The sequence below is a fragment of the Carassius auratus genome, chromosome 30 (assembly GCF_003368295.1).
Source record: "Carassius auratus strain Wakin chromosome 30, ASM336829v1, whole genome shotgun sequence".
Taxonomy (NCBI): domain Eukaryota; kingdom Metazoa; phylum Chordata; class Actinopteri; order Cypriniformes; family Cyprinidae; genus Carassius; species Carassius auratus.
This window is the reverse complement of record NC_039272.1, coordinates 2,475,520-2,499,245: the sequence shown is the minus strand read 5'-3', so window position 1 is coordinate 2,499,245 and position 23,726 is coordinate 2,475,520. Positions and strand designations below refer to the sequence as shown.

Genomic DNA, 23,726 nt, shown 5'->3' with positions numbered 1-23,726 from the left:
ATAATCACATAACATAACTCACATTTGTTCACTTAAATTTTTTTTATTTAGAGAAAATGTAATGATGTACAAAAGAGGTACAAATCAGTGCAATGATCAAAACAAGCGTGTATAAAATTAGCTGACACAATACACAGAGCAAAACTCCTCTGTTTTAAAAACAGATGTAATGTAACCACGGTCATTTTCAAGTGGTATCCCTCTCATTTCTTATTTCAAAATGCCCTTTTTACTATTGCTGTACATTTTATCAATAGATTTTATTTCTAATTTAAACAAAAAATAATAATGTAAACAAATGCTTCTCAATAAAGGAAGCATTTTTAAACATTGGTTTGCTTTTCACATAATAAGAAAAACTTGTCTGGAGTTCCATAGCTGCCACATCTGGTAGACATCATTAAAAATAGTATTGCTTTGCAAAACTACATGCAATTTAAAAGGATCGTTTAAAAGGAAATAAGTAATATTCCTAGAATATTTTTATGCACATCAAATTTTTCTTTAGCATTAGAGCTTGGCTCAAACAATGTGGCATCCTATTGCAATCAATCAGCTGTGTTCCTTTTCATGAGAAATTTACAGCGTTTGAATTAAGGAACAATACAAATATAATACTAATCCCTTTGTGCAAAAAACTGATAATCAATTTGATCCATGTTTCAACAATATCTTCCCTTTATCAACATGAATTTCACATCAGCTGCTTGTGTTTCTCAATGAACCATTATCAAAATATGGCTTTAAAATGTAGAGAAAGAGAAAGACATAAGGCAACATTTGATCAGAACGGCATTTAAACAAAATGAAGATGATTCTGTGTCTACGCTCAAAGCATGTAGCTTCAATCCTCATGGTCTGAAGGCCATCAAACACACTGAAGTCCACAAAAAACAAAGAGCATTGCAGAAATGTTCAGAACAGGTATAACAGGGCACAAGAATAGAAATCTAATAATCAGCAATATAAACAATCACAAACGAGTGTGCTGCAGCTTCAGCTGTGGAAACAGTACTTTATAAATCTTTTCAATAATCCAGACATTTGTTCTTTGGGGTCTCAGTCAGAATGTCCTGTTCTGTTACTATGGAGACTCGAGAGGATTCTTGTACCTCCTCTTTCGAATGTTCTGTTTCCACAGAAACAGGTTTGTCCTCAAAGGAGGTCAGATCGTGTTCGGTGGCTCATGACTCCGCCCCTTCTTCCTCATTGCACTTCTCAGCTCCTGGGACCGCCTCTTCTGCGTCTCCATTAATTAAAGGAGCGCAGCTTCCATTTGATTGGACGACAGGAGCGGTGGGAGTCTTCTCACATGGACTGTCCTGTTTCGTAGGTGTGCTGATTAGTCCGGATGGATCGGGGAGAACTCCATCTGCAACAGCCAGCTGCTGTAAACAGAGAAGAGAGAGACAGCGTCATGTCAATCGAATACTTCTCCACACTGACAAAACTACCACAAACCACTTACTCGCTGTAATTCAGTCATGGTTCTCTCTCCTTCCACCTGCTTCTGTGTGAGGGAGAGCAGCTGGTCTAGAACAGACTGTTTTGGGTGCATGCCTCCGTCATAGTGGTTATACATCCCACACCAGAACCTGGGAAACACATACAGACATACACATTTGGTGCAAAACTATAGATAAAAATCGAATTACTTTGGTTTTACTAGTTTAATTCTTTTTCTTTAAGTGTCATCTTTAAATGTTAGTTTGCAGTGGCAGAGCTGGTTTATTCATATGTTTAAGAGTGTATGCGTACTTGAAGTGCAGTGGTAAAGTGCTGGGTCTCAGAACAGTGCTCTCTAATGAACGCCGGTACAAGGGGTTTCGATACAGATGCTGGTTCTTCAGAAGATGTGGCCACAAGGAAAACGTCTTTTCATGCAACCTAAAATCCCACAAAAGAACACTGAAGCAAAGCATTTTCAAATCGTTCAAATCACTGCATGTTCGATTTCATCTTTAATAATAAAGAACATTTGCTTTTCATTTTGAAGCATACATGTTCAGTGCCGACTGCATCATTTTTTTTGTACATACATGTATGTTTGTGTCTTTCCTCACCTCATGTCCAGCCTCTCTTTCTGACAGTTGCCGATGAAGTTTCCATACTGGCAGGCGTAGACTTGATTGTGTATTTCTATTAGGTAACGTTCGTTGAACTCAAACACACAGGGGAATTGTTCAGACAGCTGCCACACACACTCCAGGAACTGGGTGAAGACCGGAGACACTTCTTTGGGGTCGGAGTCCAGATGGCCACACCTACAGCACACATACATACAGTACAAATGAACATGTGATGTCACAAAAATTGACTTGGTGTTGATCGTAATGGCTCACTATTATAAAGTGAGCCTTTTTATAGTATATAACAGGTAACTGTAATGTTTTACCATTTTAATATTTGCAATATTCTTAAGAATTAAGGTTATTACGGTTTATTATTATTAAAAAATATTGTTAACTATTAAAATATTTAACATTAACTTAAAATGCTTTTATTGTTATTATAAATATATCTTATTTCCATATTTGGAGTAATGGAAAGCTCTGATAATGTTTGGGGGGGTATTTTTTATTAGATGCAACAACAGTGAAAGTTTTTACCTGTGACTGAATTTATGACCAAAAGAGATCCACTCCTTTTCTATTAAAACCTGCATTAAAAAAAATTCAAATAATGATTTTAACCAACAGCCTGATTTCTTGTACACGAAAAATTCAACACAGTCAAAACCTTAAATTCTATTATTTTGCCATATTTCAATCTGGGTGTTTAGGGTCAGTAAGAAAAAAAAAAAGTGTAACACTTTCAGGTATTTAACACAGTGATGATGATTTTTTTTATCGTTGCATAAACTTTATCAAATAAATCCTGTTTGTTTAAACTTTCCAGTCATGTTCTTAAGCACCAAAATCAGCATGTTAGAAGGATTTCTGAAGACTGTAATGACTGCTGAAGATTCAGCTTTGCCATAACAGAAATCACATTTTTAAATTTTAAAAATGAAATATTAAAGTGTTCAATTTTACCAACCACAAACCCATATAATATATAATAAAGTTACACAGGAACAGTTAATGACTTGACTTGAAAAGCCATGACCTGCTCAACAGTGTGACAGAAATGTGAGTGTGAACTAAGTTCACGGTGTTGAGGGTAGAGGTTATAGGTTACTGGGTCATTACCATGAGGCCTTTAATAGTTCTGTAGTATGGGTCCAGCAGTATACAAGCCAAGGAGCACACCTGAGCCGTTCTGTCCCAACCATCAGAACAATGCACTAACACACTCGCCCTCTCTTCACTGACAGCCTAGAGAACAAACAACATGACTGAGCTCATCATTGCTGATATACTCCTGATGGTGTGTCTCTCTAAGCAATTATAGTATGGAGATCAGTACCTTGGCGAGGAACACACCTGCATCCATTACAGATTTGATGTGCCTCATCCAACCAGAGTTCTCCAGACCTGTCAGATAGTCACTCATGGAAGGAGACTTCATAGAGCACACTGGAAGAGCAATGGTACAACCAACCATCATTTTATCTACTGATTTAAAAGGACCAGACAACACTCAACTGAGCCACTAACAGAAATAAACCTAATCAGATACTGCATCTACCAGGACTACTAAACAAACGAAATAAAGTGTTCTCTCACCCTCCAGCAATTTTTGTAGGCTGTTTCTCATGACGTGGATGTTTTCGATTCCTTGGAACTGGAACCTGATATTGGAGTAGTTGTCCTCATTCTCATAGCCTTTACCAGCTGCGCGGTTGGCCATTGCGTTCAACTGACAAAGACAAACACAAATGTATGCATACATAGCTCCAGAGGGTCAGGTCAAGGTTTACGATCTCCTAGATAATAGGGAAAGGAATGAAATGTTGTTTCTCCAGTTACACTGATGAAACATGAGGTGGGCAACGATAAACTGAAGAGCACATTAATATTTGCAACACATACAAAAATAAAATTCATTCTAAAACCTCATTCTGGTGGTACAGAAAGACCTTACTGTGACAAGAATGGAATGGTTAACTAGTCACTACATAAATAGAAGAGTAGTTGGGGTCAGAGGGCGAAAGATTACACATTATGTGTCTCCTGCATTCATGCCACAGGAGTTAGGGTTAAAAGTTTAAAGATAAACATGTTAAAAGTACCATTCTGGACATGTCCTCTTATGTTTATAGAAAGGTTAAGGTTAAAGGTCACACCTTAGGCCGTGTGTCCACTACATATATAAAAGGGCAGTTGGGGTTCGCTTGGCTGATGGCTTGAAGCATCTGTTCATCTTCCACACAGCGAGACGTCAAACCCGACAAAGGCTGACTGCAGCGACAGATCGCAGCCTGTAAGACAATAACACAAGATGCAAAGAAAAAATAATGTTGTTAGTGGCACAACTTCTTACCATTCCTGTTTAAACCAACTGTAAAAATGCAGTTAAGAGTATCTAGGTAAATCTGATTTAAACTATTCTTATTCGTTGCTTTGCAGTATTGAATAAAATAAGTATATATTGTAGTAATAATTAGCTTTTCTTTTGTTGCAGTGATTTTGGGACTGTGTTATCGGTGAAGGGTACATTAGAATTTGGTCACACGTTTTAGAAGGAAGTTTAATTAGGATGTCTACTGTTTGGAAAAGCCAGCCTGTCTGGATTTTGTGGGTGCTGACTTGGTTGTGTAACAGAGCCATTATGTGTATTCATGATGTGCATGTGCTTGTATACCTTAGTGTCTTTGTGATAGTAAGACAGAACAGGCAATCGCCCTCGGCTCCTAAACTTGGCACTGCCTGTTACTACCGCAACACTGGCATTTTTAGGGAGTCCTAGGATAGATGGATAAGTGCTACAGATCTATGTGAAAGAGAGACATTGAAAGATCCAAGAGACCAAACAAAATAGGAGTTAGAATTATAACTTAATTTATACACAATATACACAATTAAAAAAAAGAATATTCTGATCAAATTATGGGTGCATATACTACTGTTCAAAAGTTTGGAGCTGATAAGATTCATTTTTTGAAAGAAGTTGTCTTCTGCATTTTTCCGATCAAAGTATTACAGTTTTACTGTGTTTGTGATGTATTGTTACAATTTAAAATAACTAAAGTTTTCTATTTTAATCTAATAAGCTAATTTTGCACTCCAATTTTTTTTAATCATTATCAATTATCAAGCATTTATTTAAAATACAGTACAAACAAAAAAGTTTCTTAATATTATAAATGTCTTCACTGTCTTGCTGAGAAAAAAAAGTATGAATTTCTTAACAGAAAAACAACTTTTACCCCAAACTTCTGAAGGGTAGTATATGGGTGTTTGTATCTAGAACATATGAATCATTGTGATCAGTAGACAATAAGAGTTAGGCTGCTTATTGTGAAATGGTCCTAAACAGGAAGCATATTAGGATATATAGGAAGACGTTACCTCATAGTTCTTGTTGAGGGGGCTGATTTCCCAATATTCATTGGAGAGACCCATCCTGCTGAAGTCGTTCGCCACACTGATGAATTCCCAACCCTGTCTTCTGTCCTCCTGGTTTTGGTGTGGAGTATAGAGAAAGGCATACAGCTCATCTTCTTTGACTGAAATGACACAAAAGCAGAGTTAAGAGTCTGAGAGCAAACGTGTGCAGTTGGGTCAGTCTCCACAATATTACTGCATTTTTCAGAATTAAATAAACATTACTGGAAGATTACTGGACTGGGCACTAAATAAGAATACTTAAAAAAAAAAAAAAAAAAAAAAAAAAAAAACGGTGTTGTTTGTCTAATTGGGCCAGTCACCATGTTCAATACTTAAAACTATAACAAATAATTTTACTTAACTGGAATAAAGTTTAAAATAAATGAAATACAAATATTACGCAAAAGGGTAAACTTAAAAACTTAAAAATTATAAATATGCCCTTGGCAACTAACAGAAATAAATGTTAAAATCAAGCACAAAGAGCACAAATACTAAAATTAAATATAAAATCTGATGCAATTTCACTTTTTCCTTTCTCTTTGGAGTGTTACAAGCTCTTGCAAAGAAATGCAAAGACTAAAGTCTCAAATCTGAAGAGTTATTCTTTATAAAAAGTTTTTTTTTTTATTAGATTGTATTTATTGTGGTATTTTTGCACTTTCAGACACATAAACAGTACAATCAGAATCAGGACAAAACACAGCTACACAAGCAAGAAGGAAAAAAAAACTCCTTCAATTAGATTCAGTTTAGCAGATAACCACATCAGCAAATAAAGACAAAGGGGTTCAAGGCAAGTTTTTGCACAATATGACATCATAGACAAGGTGAAATAATATTGTAATAATAACAATTATAAAATAGTAATAATAGAATAGATAACAACCTAGGCCTTTTTATCTCACAAGGGCATTACTTAATGAAAATGACCAAAATAACAGAGAGCGTATATATCTTCAACAGTGTCAACACTGTCGCTAGTTTTGACAAATAATTGAGGATAACAAAGTCAAATGTTAAAATGACTTAAAAAAAAAAAAATCCTGAGCATATTAAAATTGACACGGAAGCTGAAGATAGAAATTACAAGAAAGAAAAACTACATTTCACATAGTATCACCATTATTAGAGGTTTTTAACAGGTGATTGAAAAGAGGCCTCCAAGAAGCATTAAACTGATCTATATTTCCAGAAATGTTCTATCTAAGTCTTTCCACATGTAAGGTAGAGGAGAGTTCTGACAACCAAGTTTTGAATATAGCGGTTTCGACTTTTTCTTCCACATGCAAAGAACAGATTTTTTGGCAATCATCATACCATACTGTATAGGCACTCGGAAAGCATGGCTAAGACACTGCAAGGAAGCTGACCAGCCAAGAACCGCAGTCACAGGATCTAAAGCAAGCTAACACGGATGAGCATCAGAGAGAATGTCTACATGTCTACCTCAATGTGGGAAGATTTGCGTAACGCAGCCCAAATGTTCACTCAAAGAAAGAAGGCACTTTTATTCTCGCTGTAGTATTGTTGTTCCTGCCGCCGGCACCCTGTCGTGAAGACGCTGTGTGTTTCATTGTGAAAGTGAAACTACTTTGTTTGGCCATCCAAAAGAAGACACAACTAGATATCAGTGGTTAAGTTGTATTTAAAATTGCCTCATTCTAGGCAATTCTAAGTTGCCTAGAATGAGACTGTGCTCAAATAAAGTGGAGCAGTTCCAACTTTGCAAGGTCTGGCGCTTCTGAAACCCAGCCTGTAAGTACCTTTTTTTTTTTTTTTATCATTATAAAATCATTTTAAATGATCAATTGCCTCATTTGTTATGGGTTTTATTAGTTTTGTCTCAATGCACTGGGACACACGGAAACACAGCATGGTAAGAGGTGAAATATTTCAGTCACATGCTTGAGCAATCTCAACACACTGGACAGCTGGCCAATCAGCGGACACCTCACTTTTTTAGAACGATGAGCTTTGTAAAAATCTACACGTTTCAGAAAGGCGGGGCATAGAGAAGAAACACTAATGTACAGTATGTGGAATAATTTTTTTTTGACATTTTTGAACCTTAAACCACATATACACATTGCATTACACCAAATAATGATCTTTTTAGTAATGTCATATGACCCCTTTATATTAAAATATTGCTTTAACTATACTTATGGTGTCCAAATGCCATCACTTATATTGTGAAATACTACGAAAACCCACTAGTGAGGGTTTAACTAGTATTTGACTGGTCCTAACTAGGTAAAAGGCTAATAAATCAACAAAAGATCTAATCTAAGGGTATTTGGGTTAGGTGATAGAAAAAAATCATTAACCTAATATAGAATCAAAGGAAGTCTATCTGCAATGTCCTCACTAAGATAAGTTAGTGAAGCAAACGTGTGTGTGTGTGTGTGTGTGTGTGTGTGGGCATGTTTTTGTGACATATCAGGACACAACTTTGTATAATGACATGGGTATGACACAGGTATTACAAGGAGAGGGTGACGTATGAAGACATAACCCATGTCCCCATTTTTCAAAAGCTTATAAATCATACAAAATGAGGTTTTTTAGAGAAAGTAAAAATGCACAAAGTTTCCTGTGAGGGTTAGGGTTGGTGAAGGGCGATAGAATATACAGTTTCTACATTATAAAAACCATTACGCCTATGGGATGTCCCCACTTTTCACAAAAACAAACGTGTGTGTGTGTGTGTGTGTGTGTGTGTGTGTGTGTGTGGAGTGCACCTGGTTGAGAGAGGTGCAGAAGTGACTGATAGACATCCTGACAATCTCTCTCTTTTTGGAACAGCAGATGAAGCAGCTGGAAGGTTTTACAGCGGATCAGGAGCGGACAACCGGGTGCAGTCAATGGAAGCTTCTCTACCGACATGATGTGATGATGCAGCACCTTCAAACAGATGCGATTGGTACATCCACTGTTGTGACATCTAGACATCTGTGTTTCTAAAAGATCCTACTGTAACACTTTGTTACACATGATAAATCTACTTACTATTGCAATAACAATAAATTATTCATAATTACATGCAAGTATCCCTAAGCCTAACCCATTTAGTAAGTAGTTAATTAATATTACTTAATACTTAATTGTATAATTATTAAAATGGTAATGAAGACACTTTAATATAAAGTTTAACTGATCCTACAACAGATAAGTGGAAGACCATTATGAATTTTGTTCCCAGTGGTCTACATTACCCATGTTTCTGCGCGTGAATTGTTAGTTTGTTCCACATAGATAAGGTGAGTAGCGGTCAAGTAGAGAGTGCCCAGAGCTGACTTCTTTTCAGGATACTTGTTCAGTAGTTTCACGTGCTCCACCTGCAAAAAAAAATTACATTAGTGCAGAATTATTGACTCAACAATCTGCAAATAATAAAGCACTAGCCAGCAACCACAAGGGTTAGTGACACAATCAAGTCCGAGCGTTTGGATGCGCCCCTCAGGGAGCAGAACCCATCATCAAGTCCGTGTTTAGCACAATGGAGAGGAAATCCTACAGAACCTCTTCAGACTATGGTCAGCACATCCTGTTCCTCCAGCTCTTGTCATTTTGGTTACTTAGTTACAAGCAATGAAACAACTAGATGCCACTTCAGCCCTAAGTAAAATTTCCCCTCGAGTCAAAGTCTAATGTATTCTGCTCGTTTATACTTGATAAACAACATGAAAATTCATCTTTTCAGTAAATGATTAGAATGATCCCTTCAGGGCTTTAGGACAGCAAATGCAAGTTAGCATTCTCTAATGTCTTTATTTAATGAACATGTTAATGTATTTAACCAAGACAAGAAACTCAAGGTAAGCCAAGATCAAGATTCAAACCTATAATTCTTTATTAACAGGCAGAGGTGTCAGCTTCCTGTAGTATTGCTGATTCAACATGTGACATCCCTTGAGCAGAGCCCTCCATGTCCCGCCAGAAACATCCAAAAAGGCCAAACGCTGCAGCATTCATTATTTCATACTTTTTATGATGATCATATGACCATATAATATTATGTGATGAAAGTGCCCATGCAGAACTGTGCGTTTTGAAGGTCCCTCTGTGTAGTTAAGGTCTTGGAAGGCTCTTCTAATGAGATGATGTTAATCAAGTGTGTTAAATAAGATGATGGCAACGATGGGAGACTATATTTTTGACCAGGGTTTTTCAAATTTGCATCCAAGGAACACTTCAAATTTGGGTATTTGGAAAACTTTAGAGAAGAATTCTATAAATAGATAAAAAAATACATTAATTAAAATTATGTTGGAGGAAAGAAAGTAAATTAAAGCCAATGAAATAAATAAATACAGTACTGTAACAGTACAGTACTAAAATTAGTAAAGAGCAATATGATGATTTAACTTTATAGAAAATACATATTTTCCTAATTCTATTTTAGATATATTTAAAATATTATGTTTGTCACTGTATAAATGGGGTCTTTATACAAGAACTATATAAATATCTTCAGTACAATGGGGTCTCTTACATGAGAATGATCATAGGTGTATGCGGCATCTAAAAAGATAAAGACTTGTACATAATTTCCCTCTTTTTTGCCTCCATGTTCACTTGAGCAAAGTTACATCTGATTTTTGGATGAAATAACGTTAAGGTAACGTTACTCTTTTACAGTAACGTTAATGAAGTGAGAACTGAAAACTCCTTCAAGTTCATTCCAATCACGTGTTACGTTTAGTAAACAACATTAAAACGAATTTGGATTTAACAGCAGATTAAGTAAAACCTAACAACTTAACAAACCCCATTTAAACGCTTCCTTCTGTATGTTTTTAAATCTATCGACATTTTAGAGTATAATTAAATAACGTACTGAATCTGACATTAAGCACGAGATCTGCCAAATTTACCCGAGCACACCTGTTGATTCAGACTTACCTTTGGCGTTATAATGTGTTCCATGTTTTTAGTGGTTTATCATCCAAATGTCCAAGTTAAACTTTCGATGTCAGTTATCATGTTTGTTCCAGGAACTCATATCATGTTGTTGCGTTCCTCCCTGACCTGAGGACTACAATCATGTCAGCTGACGGGAGCAAATATCGCGATAACTCGAAGCTCGACGTGTTTTCAGTCGCCTACTTGATGTATGGGCTCTGGTATGAGTTTAAAGCAGTTTATTCCTGAAGGACGCTGTTGTAATAATTTAAACCACTGCAGTCCGTCTTTCAACAAAAGATATTAATTAAATAAAAATAAATAATAATTGTTTAGTAACACAATGTTAAGGGTAAAAATCAGTCTAAACCTATACCTAATCTCCCCTAGATTTAATATATAACTAGCCTGTGCATAAAGGCACAAATTAAAGCAATAAAATATTAAAATAAATAAATGCAATTTGATTAAAATAAGTTCGGTTAAAATAAAAAAATAACAATAATAACTTTAATAAGTACCTTTAAATAAATAAATACAATTATTAACAAATTTGTGAAAGTACAGTAAATTAGTAGAAAAAAAACACAATGATGTAACATAATAGGAACTAAATATTTTCAAAATAATATTTTACACACATTTTTTATATTAGTTTTGATTAAAATAATACATTCAATTCAAGGATGGGGTGCATCGCATAAGGATAATCGTATTTGGGGGTCTGTGGCATCTAAAAGATTGAAAATCCCTGATCTAGACAAGCCTAACATATCTGGAAACCTCATTAGGCCTTACCTACACCCAGACACATGCAGCACAGGGGGGTTGCTCCTGCAGGGTGGCCCAACCAGATTTTCCTAATTGCTGGGGAGGACCCCCATCGCTTGACCCATTGTCTCCATAACGACCTCCAGACCCTTAGGCTCAGTTATCTGATAACAGCACACTAATGAAGAACATTAACATACAGCTCACTCGGATTAAGTCAAATTCCCTCTCGAATACCTGCCAGTGTCCTGTAAACACAAAAGCACAAAATACACTTAGTGTAGAATGTGAGACAACAATCATTGACTGCATTTAAGCGCAAAGGTGAGTTTTATTGGAATCAAGGCAGAGTTTACTCAGAAACATACATTTACTGCATCTGAATATGCATACAAAAAAGTGAGCCCTGCAGCCCAGGTGTTCATTTAGCTTTCAGATGCTGTAGAATCTAATTTGTTTATAATAAAGCAAAAATTAGGAGGATAAATTTTCTCTTAAAACCTCTTTACAAAGCTGCCGAAACAAACTTTTACTAAGGAATAGATAGAAGACTTAAGCTAAGAGAAAGGGCAGGGTTTACCTCGTTGCTATGGATGATGTCAGAATGCTTACTAACTATGCACACAGTGATTCATAGAAATTTTGTAGAGCACGATATGTTGCCATATTCAGATAAAGATTTCAAAATAAAATAAAAAGATGCACATTCAAATAAAGATTTTAAAATGAATGCAGGCTAAGTGTCACTGATTAGTATATGTACAGTTCATTGTCAGCCTCTTACATGTGTGCTCGTCATACACACTTGATATGCATATAAACTTTTAATTAACAGAGTAGAATAATCATGTATGGGCATGTAAACATAAAAAATAAACTAGACACAAGAACAGTTGTTACTTCTTGTCCAACTGATTGAACAAGGATGTAATAAAAAGGAAATTTTGAATTGAGATAACATCTAAAACCAAAGGTGATACCTTTTTAAAAGTTCATTATCGTCAGATGTTTCTAAAATGTTTATATTCTGAGTTGGTCTTAGTTACTTAGGAGTCTTCTTCACTACTAATGTTTCACAGATTTAGGAGCTAGTTTAGTGTTAAAACGCTTTGTGAAACTCTTAGGAATCCTAAATTCAGGACAGACATGCCCATTGTTTTTACGTTTTTTTTTCCTAAATCGGCGAGTTATGAGCTACTTTTAGCCTTAAGATGTTTTGTGAATACAGGCCCAGATAAACGACATGGCCTTTGGGAAAAGGATCAAATCTGCAGATGGATCTTTACCCACAGATCTGAATGCTTTCTAAGACTTAACTCCACTCCATCTGAGCCGTATCATTTCATGTATCTCATTCCTGCAAATGTGAGCATTACCAGGTTTGGGCATGTCAACAGGTTCAGCTACAAAGGACAGATATGTTTGTCTGATTTTGATTAGCCAGTTCAAAAGTACCTGAACTAGTATTGTAATGGTATTCATGAAAAATAACATAAATATGTTTAGAAGCTATAAAAGTTATTTGGAATCTTATGCTCATTAAGGTACATTTATTTGATCAAATATGAAATATGATTTCTTTGATGGTGAAGCTGAATTTTCAACAGCCATTACTTGAATTCCTACAAAATACGAAGCTGTTTTCAGAAATGTTTCTTAAGCACCAAGTTTTACTTGAAGGAAATATATTTAATACAACCTGAAGTTCCAGTTTTCTGTTTATTGCACTCTCAGTCTCTCTTTCGGGTTCCTCTCACTTTCTCTCTTTCCAACTGTCTAATCTTCTATTGTTTCTTATTGTATCCAGTTTCTGTAAACCACCAAATGGTGTCACATTAGCAGTTATTTTGTTTTTCAGAAATACATTTGCCATCTGGAGCTTACACACATGTAGGCCCTACATGCTCGTATGCACACACACACACACACACACAAGCGTTACTCCTGGTCTCAGTCTCTGAGATGTATGCAATTCTTTAGCACCTAGTTAAAGTTAATGACTCAGACATATTCAATAAGCCAAGCCTATCACACCCTCAGGAGACAGGCTTTGTTGACCTGATGCTAATGTCTTAGTTCTCAGACAATGGCAATTTACTGTCTCTTGTGTGAGGACTAATCTCTGTTAATAGCTTGACACAATCAGGTCTGCCCAGCTGCAACAGAGATTTATCTGAATGACGATGTGTGTTGTTTTTTGGGATACAGTCAAAGATAGGTAGTTGCAATGAACGCAGTAGGGCATATGACGGATGTTACATGTATGTATTTGAATAACCTGTGATTAGTGAACAAATTAATTATGTTATTTCTTTAACATTTAAATTACAGCACCAAAAATATTTACTATGTTCCTCTATAGTGGAAATATAGTATTTTGGGGGATCTAGAGTTAGATGTTTCACATGAGTGGTTAAACACAAGCAGATTAAAACATTGAAATAATGGAAATAAAATGCAATGAATAAGAGAAGCAAAATGAATAAATATGACCAAGACTACATTTAATTAAAGTTCACTTACAGTAAGAATAAACAAATTTTGTTTTATGGCTGTCAAAACCATAAAATCATAAAAATTCTAGAAAGATTAATTTATTTACTTTATTTTTTTTTTATTCGTTTTTTATTTATGTCATGGTAACGTTAATGCATAATGTTGCAGTTAAAAAGAATACACATCAATGTTTGATTTTCTTGCAGTTATATAATAAGTTATAAACAGTAAGCAGTTCTGGTGCTGTTTCATCACTTATTGGTGTCTCTGAATAAGGCTTCTGATGCAAGACTATAGAACCACAGCAGAATGAGTTAAATAAGTGTGTGTGTTTAGATGTGCATTGATAGTGAATTGACCTCCCTGTCTCAGATAAAGTAAACAGAGACAGACAAGCACAGTCTGTAACCTTTAACCCCACATACACTCACATACAAAAGGCTCCATCCGTCTCCAGACGTGAATAGGCATGCTATTTGTATATCTGAGTTATGTATCTGATATCATCATGAATATTTAGGTTTGTCTATAGCTCTTTTTTATTATTACTTAAAAATGTAATTCAAATATTTAGTTGTAAAGTCCTCAGTTAAGCTGATGATACACGGGGCAACTTTTTGAGCAATGTTGTTGTCTTTGGGCAACCAGGTGAGGAACAGGGCCCACAACCGATATAAAGTATCCACATAAAAATTTGTAGCCAATTCTCAGTGGTAAAAGTGCCAAAGCAACACTGCTAAAAAAAATACAATGTTTTTTTGTCACTTTTAAAAAATGACAAGATGTATGGTTAAAGTTTTGATTTGTGGCCCAGTGAGCTTATGTCATTTAGAGTGAGATCATCAACTCGTCATATCTTGTATACAGTAATTAGCAGCACAAACATACAAATAAACAACCCTGCCCAATCAAGAAACCTCGCCTTACTTTAGATGCAGATGAGCGATAACAAGGGCCTGATGGGAGGAGGTGTGTGTGTCTATCTGTGTGTGTTTGGAGGGGGATGTGGGTCCAGCAAACACATAAATGACGCCTGCAGACACAGGATCAGATGCAATTGGCTTGCTGGATCTTCGAAGTAACTTCACATTCAAACTGAGTTCTGCTGCGCAAAGGATTTAAACATACACAACAATGACTTCATCTGTATCATGTGCGCTCTTTATATTAGTATCAGTCGTTCTCCCGGTGTCCTTTGCGCTATCGGGGGAATATTGTCACGGTTGGACGGACACATTTAATTCTTGGCACCGGGGATTCCAATGTCCGGAGCGCTTTGACGGCGAGGACGCGCGCTACTGCTGCGGTACGTGCGCGCTCAGGTACTGCTGTACTTACGCGGAGGCGCGCCTCGATCAGAGCACCTGCGATACCGACTCCGAGCCTGAGAACACGGGTGACGTGAGAAAGATAACAGAGAGTGGTGAGTCTTTATAAAAACGTCTGTAATTGTCTTGCCTTTTGGGGTTTGTATTTTTTCGTTTTGTACACTTAAAAAAAGTGTTTAGATTTACTTTGAAACAGTCCTCACTCAGAAATGGCTTCATTTAAAAAGTGGACCACAAAAGCAGTCATATGAGTCAATATGTTGAAACTGAAATGTATACATCATCTGAAAGTTTAATAAATGAGCTTTCTGTTAATGTATGGGATTTTGTTTCGATAGGACAATATTTGGCTAATATGCAGCTATTTGAAAATCTGCATTCTGGGGGTGCAAAACATCAAATTATTGAGAAAATAGCTTTTAAAGTTGTACAAATGAAGTTCTTAGCAATGCATAATACAAATATGAAAAAAAATATGGTTTGAGATACTTACGGTAGGAAGTTTACAATCTTGGAACATGGCCTAATATTCTTATGAATTTTGGCATAAACAAATCAATGATTTTGATCCATTTTTCCTATTGCTACAAAATATACCTGTGTTACTTTGGCTATGACTGGCTTTGTGGTCCAGTGTCACAAATAAGTTTCAAAGAAGTGGCAAGAAACACATTGAATGAAACAGGAAATTTCAAATGAGAAAGACTCAAATAGCATTTTCTTGTAATACATAGTACAATATTTGTTTTATTATCAACTTTGAAAAAAAAAATATTTAAATAATATTTTTTACAGTGTAGTGCATGAGTCATTTAAAGAAATTGTAATTTATTTATGTTAAATTTGAATAATTGCATGGAACAAATTCACTGGCCACTGCTGGCATGTGTGCCCTTCAAATTTGCCTTTACAGCTAATTATTTGAATGACATGGTATCAATAGAAACATTAATAAATTAGGCTACATATTAGTAATAACAAAATATATTTTCCCTAGACTTAATGTCTGGGCCATTTTTACCTTGTTATTTATTTTAAAAAATTCTGAGCATATTCAAGATTCAATAACATTATTATCTACAACCAAACCACATTTAATCTCTAAAATAAATAATAAGAAATCTAAGATAAAAGATCATGATAAAACTGCTTGCAATTATTTCTAATGTTAGATAACCTCCTGATTACTATGGGTAATATTGAAATACTTAGGACTAGATCATTTTGAATTATAAATAAATTTCTTTGTGTGTGGGGGCATTTTTGTAACTTTCAGAGGAATTTTTCATCTACCCCAGATATGCATATTTGTATAACCCTCATGTTTAATTCTGTCTCTTCTCTCTCCCTCCCCAGTTCCAACCTATTTGCCCTTTGTGATTGTGGTGAGTGCGTTCCTGTCGTTCGTTCTAGTTGGCACGGTTGTCTCTATCTGCTGCTGCCAGTGTGTGAAACCCAAAGCGAGCGAGCGGCCAGCAGGGCCATCCGCTGCTCAAACCAGCCTGTTGGAGTCTGGAGGGCCCTCTGTGGACAGCTCTACCCCGTCCCGCACCTCCACTTCAGGCTCATCCATGACAAACGCTCGCCCTCCACCATCCGAGCTCAGCGTGAACCTCTACGGCCCGATGGGAAACGCATTCCCTCCCTCTCAGTCCCAGCAGTATGTTCCTCCACTTCCACAGGGGGCGCCACAGTTCTACCAGCCCTACATGAATTATGCTCTCCCCCCAGAGCGCAGCATGCTGATGGCCCCTGCGTTCCTGGATGCCCGTTCTGCATTTGGGAAGGTGCACGGGCAGCCTTTTCCTCAGGCCCCCATGTGCACAGAGCCCCTTTATCCCCCTGTCGCTATCTGATAATGCTTAAAAAACTATGAATGGACTATAAAACTGTGTGAGACTACACAAGGAGTAGGAATGTCTCAGGGATACTTTCTTTTTGCTTTATCCACAAACACAATTATGACTGATATGATGTTGGTCATGATGTATTAATACTTCTCATAGGAGTGTGTTTGCATGAACACTTTTGCTGTTGCTGTTGCTCAGCAATCACTGATTGTATTGTTATTTATTAACAGATTAGAGAATAAATGTATTTTCATAGGCAATTTGTTTGACTCTCCTCATTCTTATAAAAAATATATATATGAATATTTCAGTCATGTTTAAGACACGTTTGTGAAACTACACTACACTATTCAAAATAAAGCATCCAAAAGGGGGTTTTCACGACAATGCCATAGACTTTGGATTCTTTAAAGAATCACTTTTTCTTACTGCAAAAAATATTTTAACAATCTAAAGAACGTTTCTCGGCTGCAAAGAATATGCATTGGATGTGAATGAAACCATCAATGCCAATAAAATACATTTATTTTTTAAGAAAGTAGGACTCGTGAAAAACTCAAGCAGCATGTGTTTAATTAGCTGGAACTAGTTTAATTTACTGAAATTAAGTGCCTATATTTTTACTGTAACTGAAGTTCAAGAGATCTTCAAGCCATCTGAACAATAAGTGTCTCTTTGTCCTGCAAAGAGCTTTGGGATTTCCTTTACAGGACTTTGTGATTGTAAAGCTCTCCAGCCGATACAGCTGCTTATGTGTGTGGCTGAGCTGGTTTTGTGTGTTTGTGTGTGGAAACGGCAGGAGGGCAGAGGACAAAAGATGCAGATCTCCTCACGCCCCTGAGAGTGCTATTAGTGCAGGTAAAGAGGGGTGTGTGAGTGAGATTAGGCTCTGGATGGCCCAGCTGGAGTTTAAGCAGAAGTTATGAGTTCATTAACGAGCTGCAGACGAGCCTGCTGAGATTCGACTCAAATCCTGTTATGATGTAAAACATGTAATGTGAAGCTAAAGACACATGAATAAATACAGCCATGCAGCTAAATACATCTGCTCAGGTACAACTGTAAATAAAACATTCTGCTTTTCTCCACTCACACACAAACTCTTGTTTTTTTTTTTTTTACTCAAAATGCTAAAACAAGAAAAGTAAGACACATGAGATGTATACTGTTTTAGTTTTGCATTGATTAGTAATATGTATTGCTAAAGACCTTGCTTAGACAGCTTTAAAGGCAATTTTTCTCAGTATTTAGATGTTTTTGCATCCTATTTCAGATATTCAAATAGTTTCTCAGCCAAATATTGCCCTGTCCTTTACTATTATAGGAAAGCTTATTTATTCAGCTTTCATTTAATGTATAAATATCAATTTTGAAAAACTACTCTTATGACTGGTTTTGTGGTCCAGGGTCACACATGAAATACTGTAAAACTCATTCACTTTACAAAAACGATTTCCTAAAATACAATCAAATATGCACAATTCAAAAATTGGGTGCATTCATTAGGCCCCTCATATTCTGATGCATTAACTCAAACCTTATAGTTTTAGGGCACATGGTAATATGTCAAGTCAGCTAGTTCTAACTTACAGAGGCCTATGTTAATGTTCGTAAAAAAAAAAATAAAAAAAAATGCATCAGCAATCAACAACAATGGTGGCCTCAACAAATGTAAATAGTCGATTTCGCCTCAATGGTAAACCCCACCAAAAGTCACTTTTAAATCATATGATAAAAGAACACTAAACACTAACAGATCCCTCCATATTCGTATGTCAAAACACATCAAATAACATTTTATTTCAACATCTACTCTACATACAGATACTGCAGCAAAGCATGCTGGGAACTAGAAATCAGCTCTTAGCCAATCTATTTGAGCTCTACTAATATAATCAGTTTTTGAAAAAATTTTACAATGCTTGAGTGAAATTGATTCATTTAATAAATTTCAATACAAAATAAATTTCAGTCATTTTTTTAATAAGAGTCAAGAATCTGATTCTGTATGATTTTCAATAAAAAGTAATCGTTATTTTACTTTTTTAGTTTTCATTATAATTATTTAAATAAAACTACCATTTAAGTCAGCCAGTCAGCCTCTTAAGTTTCCTGAGGCCTATTGGTTAAGAACCAATGTTATGATATAAAGTAGAAAGTGTCTTTGTTTGTGTTCGTTAAATTTCAAATTGACTGTTGCAGAAAAACATGCCAGGAATGCTGTCCATGCAGCACAATTTGTATCGTCACTTTCCTGGAGTGTAAATATCGCCCCCTCAGGATCAAGAGTGCAGTGCAAAAAGAATGCAGAACATTTTGCTGGAAAAGAGATTAGCAAAAAAAAAAAAAAGATTGATTACTGTATTGTTAGGGGTCATGGGTGAAAGGTCAAATTCCTGATACATATCAAGCCAATCACAGACAGAAAGCAAATCAATCAGAAGACGCAACCAACAGAAGTGAATTGTATTATTCTACAATTTAATTTGGACAAAAGTTACACAAGTTTACAGGTATCTACCTTATTAGTTCACAGGTTTCAATTATTAAAAAACGGACTCTCATAAAAGATGAGACATAAACACAATGATTCAATACTGAAGATTCTAACAAGCTCTTAATGCCCCTTGGGTCAAATTCCAAAACACAAATACCAGCTCATTTGCACAAATTGAATGATAGTTCTAGAAGAACTCAAGGTTTAGAATTCTCATTCAACTTGTGTTTCATAATTACTCTACTACTAAAGGGCTGTTCACACATGTATTTGCATTTAGTCTGCATTGATTGTTGGCTTCTGTATCTAGAGTATTTGTTTCGATGGCCATCTTTTCAGCGTCTCCTGCCATTAGCACCACGTTTTTAAAGATGCTTCAACTTCTCATCCATTACAATGCACTCCATCTACATCTTGTGTGAACGGCCCTCAAGACATTCAAAACACTGACGTTACATAATACAAGAGAAAATCGTGTTTTCATGATGGAAAAACATTAAAAGACATAGGCAAAATCATACCATTATTAATGAATTAAAATGATTAAAGATCAGTTTAAGCGTTAACTGAATACCATACAAACAGTTCTGGAGAAATTAGGATCTAATGCACTAGAATTAAACCCCACACAGAATAGTACACTTCAGTATTCCTAAACCAGCATTCATTTCCTCTACAGACTAAACACAGACACAATACAAACAAAATATCAATATAAAAATGAATGAAAAACTGAGACCTCGGGACTGGTCTGGGTTTATAGATGAGCAATAAGCGTGTGGCGACTGTCAGTGAGTGTATGTGTGGAAATGTGCTTGCATGCATTTATGTAAGTAAATTGTTTTCTTTTGGGGTTATGGGTGTTGGTCAAGCTTTCTCTGAGGTTGTTAGTAGCTGTGCATGCTACTCATCGGGTTTTCTCTTGGGTTTTTTAGGGTTGCGTGAGCGACTTTTGGCTTTGCAGAGAGGACAAATCGGAGCGTTCCGATGGATTTGCTGGTGGCAGGACAGACAGGCCTGGAAACAGATAACAAATGAAATCAATATACCACCTCTTTAACTTTATACATACTGTTAAAGAGATCTGAGCAAAAAATGCATTAAACCCTGTGTGTGCAAATCTATATTTACAACCAGACAATCATGTGTATGTCTGTATACATATCTAGGTATGATGTATACATACTGTTTAGAAATTTTGCTGTCTAGTTTCTTTCCACAATGAGCAGGTCCAAAGTTAGAGGTCAATAACATTTGTATATTTTATTAAAGATGCATTCAATTGATTAAAAGTGACATTAAATACATTTAGAATGTTACCAAAGATTCATATTGCAAATGTAGTCTGTCCTTCTCTATTTGTCAAAAAATCCTGACAAGAATGTAAATGTTTTTTGAACACCAAAGCATATTAGAAAGACTTCTGAAGGATCATGTGACACACCAGTACAAAATTAAGGAATAAATTATATTAGATTTTTTTTTTTTTATTGTAATAGTATTTTACAATTTCACAGTCATTTGTATCAAATAAATGCAGCCTTGGTGAGCAGAAGAGACTTCTTCCGGAAGCATTTAAAAAAAATTGTACTGACCACAAACTTTAGAATAGTAAGGTACATGTAAACCAGTTTGAATTAGAAACAAAATATCATGGTAGCAGTTCATGAGTATAGTTTAAAAAGTGACTCAGATGTTAATTCAGTTCCGGTGGATTACAGTGAAGGAATCTTTAGCCTGAATGAAACTGATAACATGGGATTTTTTGGACTTACGACTTGTCTTTTACATAAATTAAAAAGAACCAGTTTCCAAAGACCCGGGTCATGCATTGGTGAATCAGACCACAGTGGAACAACAAAGACAATGTGACGGAAAGTTGACATTTTGTGGGACCAGGTCCATCAGAATGCAAGCTCACATCTAAGATAAAACATTTTTATCTTGTCTGCAATATATAAAAACTGTCAAATAAGCGTTATATATTGTGTGTGTACACCCATACAGCTGCAGTGAACTAAAAGTCTATTCACCTTCATAGGTGGTGGCTGCTGGCGGAACGTCGCTGTCTGTCTGGCATCCTGTTTCCGTGCAGCTTGCAGTTGCTGGGCTGCAGCCGCTGCCGCCGCTAAGGATTCTGGGATAGGAGGCTCCTGAGGTTCTGTCTGCCACTCAGCCTTTTGCTTTTCAAAGTAGCTGAAAGAGGATGAAGAGCACATAAACAAACAGTAAGCAATTTAGCCTTCCCATACACAATTACACGCTCTCTGTCTCGCAAATTCTCTGACTCAGCTTTAAGAATTACTTTCTTGCGAACACACACTCCTACACTGCGGTGACTCATTTTGAGGAGTTCCCCCAGTCAAACACACACACACACACACACACAGGAACAGCATTACTAACTCCAGTGAGAGCTTCTCCTCTTCCTGGCTGAGGTCGGGGAGTCTCTGTAAGCCGAGGGTCATCCTCAGGGCATCCACGTGCTCTTTCAGTGGCTTGTATTCATCGTGGAGACGTCTGGTGGACTCCAGCAGCTTGTTCAAGTCACTTTCAGACTGTTTGATAGTGTTTTCCATCTGGGAGAAGAAATACAGCCACTCCATAAATCACAATGGTGTCAACCTAATGGTTAGACATCTGACCTAACACAGATGTTACTGGATCAGATCCTTGACATCACAAAACAAAAGTGCTGGTAGAGCTCATAAAACCTAGAACATACTACCATATTACCATTTTCCATTTATGAAAGAAACTTTTTGATCATATAGTAATATTTTATTACTGGAAATATGGTAAAAACAGTATAATTGTGAAATATTATTACAATTTAAAATAATTGTTTTCTATTTTAGTATATTTTAAACTGCAATTTATTCATGTGAAGGCAAAGATGAATGAATTTTACTCTAGTTTTCAGCGTCACATGATCTTTCAGAAATCATTAATATTCTGATTTGGTGCTTAAGAAACATTTCTTATTATTGTACAAGTACAGTTGAGCTGCTAATATTTTTCTAGAAACCATGATGCATTTTATTTCAGGATTATTTGATGGATATACGTTTTTTTAGAACATCTGATCATTTTAATGCACCCTTGCTAAAGTTATTCTTACTTAACCTAAATTTTGAATGGTAGTTTATTACCTTTGAATATGTGCATTAAGTCACAGTCCGTGTGAATGTGAAGAATATATGTATACTTTATAAAAGTGATAAATAGTGCAGTGCAATGTGTTATGTTTTTTGCTTCTTTACCACATTAATATCAGCATGTATAAGACGCAGCTCCTCTACATGAGCCATTTTCTCCTGCAGCAGAAGATCCATTTCCTGTTTGTACTCTCTCAGGTGCTTCTCCTCTGACTCCAGAGCTTCAAACTCACTCCTCAGTCGAGATTTGATCTTCTCCATCTGAATTGTCTTATTCCTGCAGAACCACACACAACACTGTAAACATCCAGCCAATGCATGCCAGCATGTGACAATGCAATGCAAAGACTTCTGATCTGGTGCATGTGGTTTTAAGCTAATAGGACATCTGTTATGGTTCGATCACAAAACGCACTAGACGCCGTGTGTGTGCAAAGCTATATACAATCTGAGGTGTGTATAAATGATTAAAAACCGTTCTGCAGGAAATGAACCGTTTGCTCTGCAGTTTGGTGTCTAACCACAACAGGATGTTTTTCACACTCATCTTCGTCAAAAATAACGGTTAATGCAGAATTAGTGTGATATGTTTTCAGATTTAGTGCATAGCTGTTTATCTGTATAGTTTAAACCGGTTGCTTTAGCATCACGACCGATTAAAAAAGCCTGTCAAAAGAGAAGTATCTTACATAATGTTTTCAGGTTGACTTTACATGCAATTCATGCATTGCTTATGAATTGAAAGGATTAAGGGGAAATACGCCGGGTTTTTGCAATATAGGTGGAACTGGCCAGATGTTGAAGACAGGCTAGCGTGTCTGCTTTGGGCTCAATCTCAGCTTTTCTTACCTTATTTCTTTGATGTTTTCTAGCTTGCACATTATCTCTTGTTCGTCCGCCATGGTGGACTGTGAAACTGTGATAGTTCTGTTGGAATAAGAAAGGAGTTAAAGGTTGCAGCGGATATACCTCTCATAAGAAAGACAATAGAAATGCTAACCAGCTGTGGACAACAGCAACACGACGCTTTGACTACATTTCCCACAATCCTCGGCGAGGCTTAAAGGGAGAGTGTTCAATTAAAAGTACACACGAGTTTGTCGGTCGTTTATGATATTTCTTATAGGAAATATTTGGGAAACTATTGAAAAATTTAGCAATCTAAAATTCCACCTACATTTTAGTGTCATCTGGTAGAGGCAAATGTACTTGAAAAAAATAACATG

At 36.2% G+C, this 23,726-nt stretch overlaps 3 protein-coding genes across 7 annotated transcripts; 1 reads left to right on the top strand and 2 right to left on the bottom strand.

The window, feature by feature from the left end:
- Positions 1-31: 31 nt before the first annotated feature.
- mtmr8 (myotubularin related protein 8) lies at positions 32-12,280 on the bottom strand. Of its 4 annotated transcripts, XM_026210764.1 has the most exons (15): positions 10,401-10,533; positions 9,338-9,726; positions 8,711-8,833; positions 8,237-8,399; positions 5,454-5,611; positions 4,747-4,875; positions 4,229-4,363; positions 3,669-3,801; positions 3,409-3,518; positions 3,192-3,317; positions 2,610-2,659; positions 2,064-2,264; positions 1,759-1,887; positions 1,469-1,595; positions 243-1,388 (listed from the first exon to the last, which is right to left on the bottom strand). In XM_026210764.1, the coding sequence occupies exons 4-15, from the start codon at positions 8,379-8,381 to the stop codon at positions 1,185-1,187; spliced, it is 1,647 nt and encodes a 548-aa protein (XP_026066549.1). In that variant the 5' UTR covers positions 8,382-8,399; positions 8,711-8,833; positions 9,338-9,726; positions 10,401-10,533; the 3' UTR covers positions 243-1,184. The 4 variants fall into 4 exon arrangements, with proteins under 4 accessions (XP_026066548.1, XP_026066549.1, XP_026066550.1 ...); XM_026210763.1 differs by lacking the exon at positions 9,338-9,726 and having other exon boundaries at positions 32-1,385; XM_026210765.1 differs by lacking the exons at positions 9,338-9,726; positions 10,401-10,533 and adding an exon at positions 11,199-12,280.
- A 1,527-nt stretch (positions 12,281-13,807) lies between these two features.
- On the top strand, positions 13,808-17,105 carry shisa2a (shisa family member 2a). Its single transcript, XM_026210761.1, has 2 exons — positions 13,808-15,090; positions 16,352-17,105. Exons 1-2 carry the CDS (start codon positions 14,802-14,804, stop codon positions 16,849-16,851), a joined length of 789 nt encoding a protein of 262 aa, XP_026066546.1. The 5' UTR covers positions 13,808-14,801; the 3' UTR covers positions 16,852-17,105.
- A 2,200-nt stretch (positions 17,106-19,305) lies between these two features.
- Positions 19,306-23,550, bottom strand: zc4h2 (zinc finger, C4H2 domain containing). 2 transcript variants are annotated; one of them, XM_026210760.1, is made up of 6 exons: positions 23,501-23,550; positions 23,350-23,427; positions 22,606-22,777; positions 21,749-21,921; positions 21,376-21,538; positions 19,306-20,359 (listed from the first exon to the last, which is right to left on the bottom strand). In XM_026210760.1, the coding sequence occupies exons 2-6, from the start codon at positions 23,400-23,402 to the stop codon at positions 20,246-20,248; spliced, it is 675 nt and encodes a 224-aa protein (XP_026066545.1). In that variant the 5' UTR covers positions 23,403-23,427; positions 23,501-23,550; the 3' UTR covers positions 19,306-20,245. The 2 variants fall into 2 exon arrangements, with proteins under 2 accessions (XP_026066545.1, XP_026066544.1); XM_026210759.1 differs by lacking the exon at positions 23,501-23,550 and having other exon boundaries at positions 23,350-23,494.
- Between the last annotated feature and the right edge of the window lie 176 nt (positions 23,551-23,726).

Excerpts from the sequence above, each read along its gene's own strand:
- mtmr8 (XM_026210762.1), bottom strand. The coding sequence starts at position 10,424 with ATGGAACACATTATAACGCCAAAG. Across the intron at positions 8,400-8,710 it reads ATTCACGCGCAGAAACATGG|GTGCTGCATCATCACATCAT; the intron begins GTAATGTAGACC and ends ATCTGTTTGAAG. Across the intron at positions 1,596-1,758 it reads ACTTTACCACTGCACTTCAA|GTTCTGGTGTGGGATGTATA; the intron begins GTACGCATACAC and ends TGTGTTTCCCAG.
- shisa2a (XM_026210761.1), top strand. The coding sequence starts at position 14,802 with ATGACTTCATCTGTATCATGTGCGCTCTTTATATTAGTATCAGTCGTT. Across the intron at positions 15,091-16,351 it reads GAGAAAGATAACAGAGAGTG|TTCCAACCTATTTGCCCTTT; the intron begins GTGAGTCTTTAT and ends CTCCCTCCCCAG.
- zc4h2 (XM_026210760.1), bottom strand. The coding sequence starts at position 23,402 with ATGGCGGACGAACAAGAGATAATGTGCAAGCTAGAAAACATCAAAGAA. Across the intron at positions 21,922-22,605 it reads TACATGCTGATATTAATGTG|ATGGAAAACACTATCAAACA; the intron begins GTAAAGAAGCAA and ends TTCTTCTCCCAG. Across the intron at positions 21,539-21,748 it reads GAGGAGAAGCTCTCACTGGA|CTACTTTGAAAAGCAAAAGG; the intron begins GTTAGTAATGCT and ends ATCCTCTTTCAG.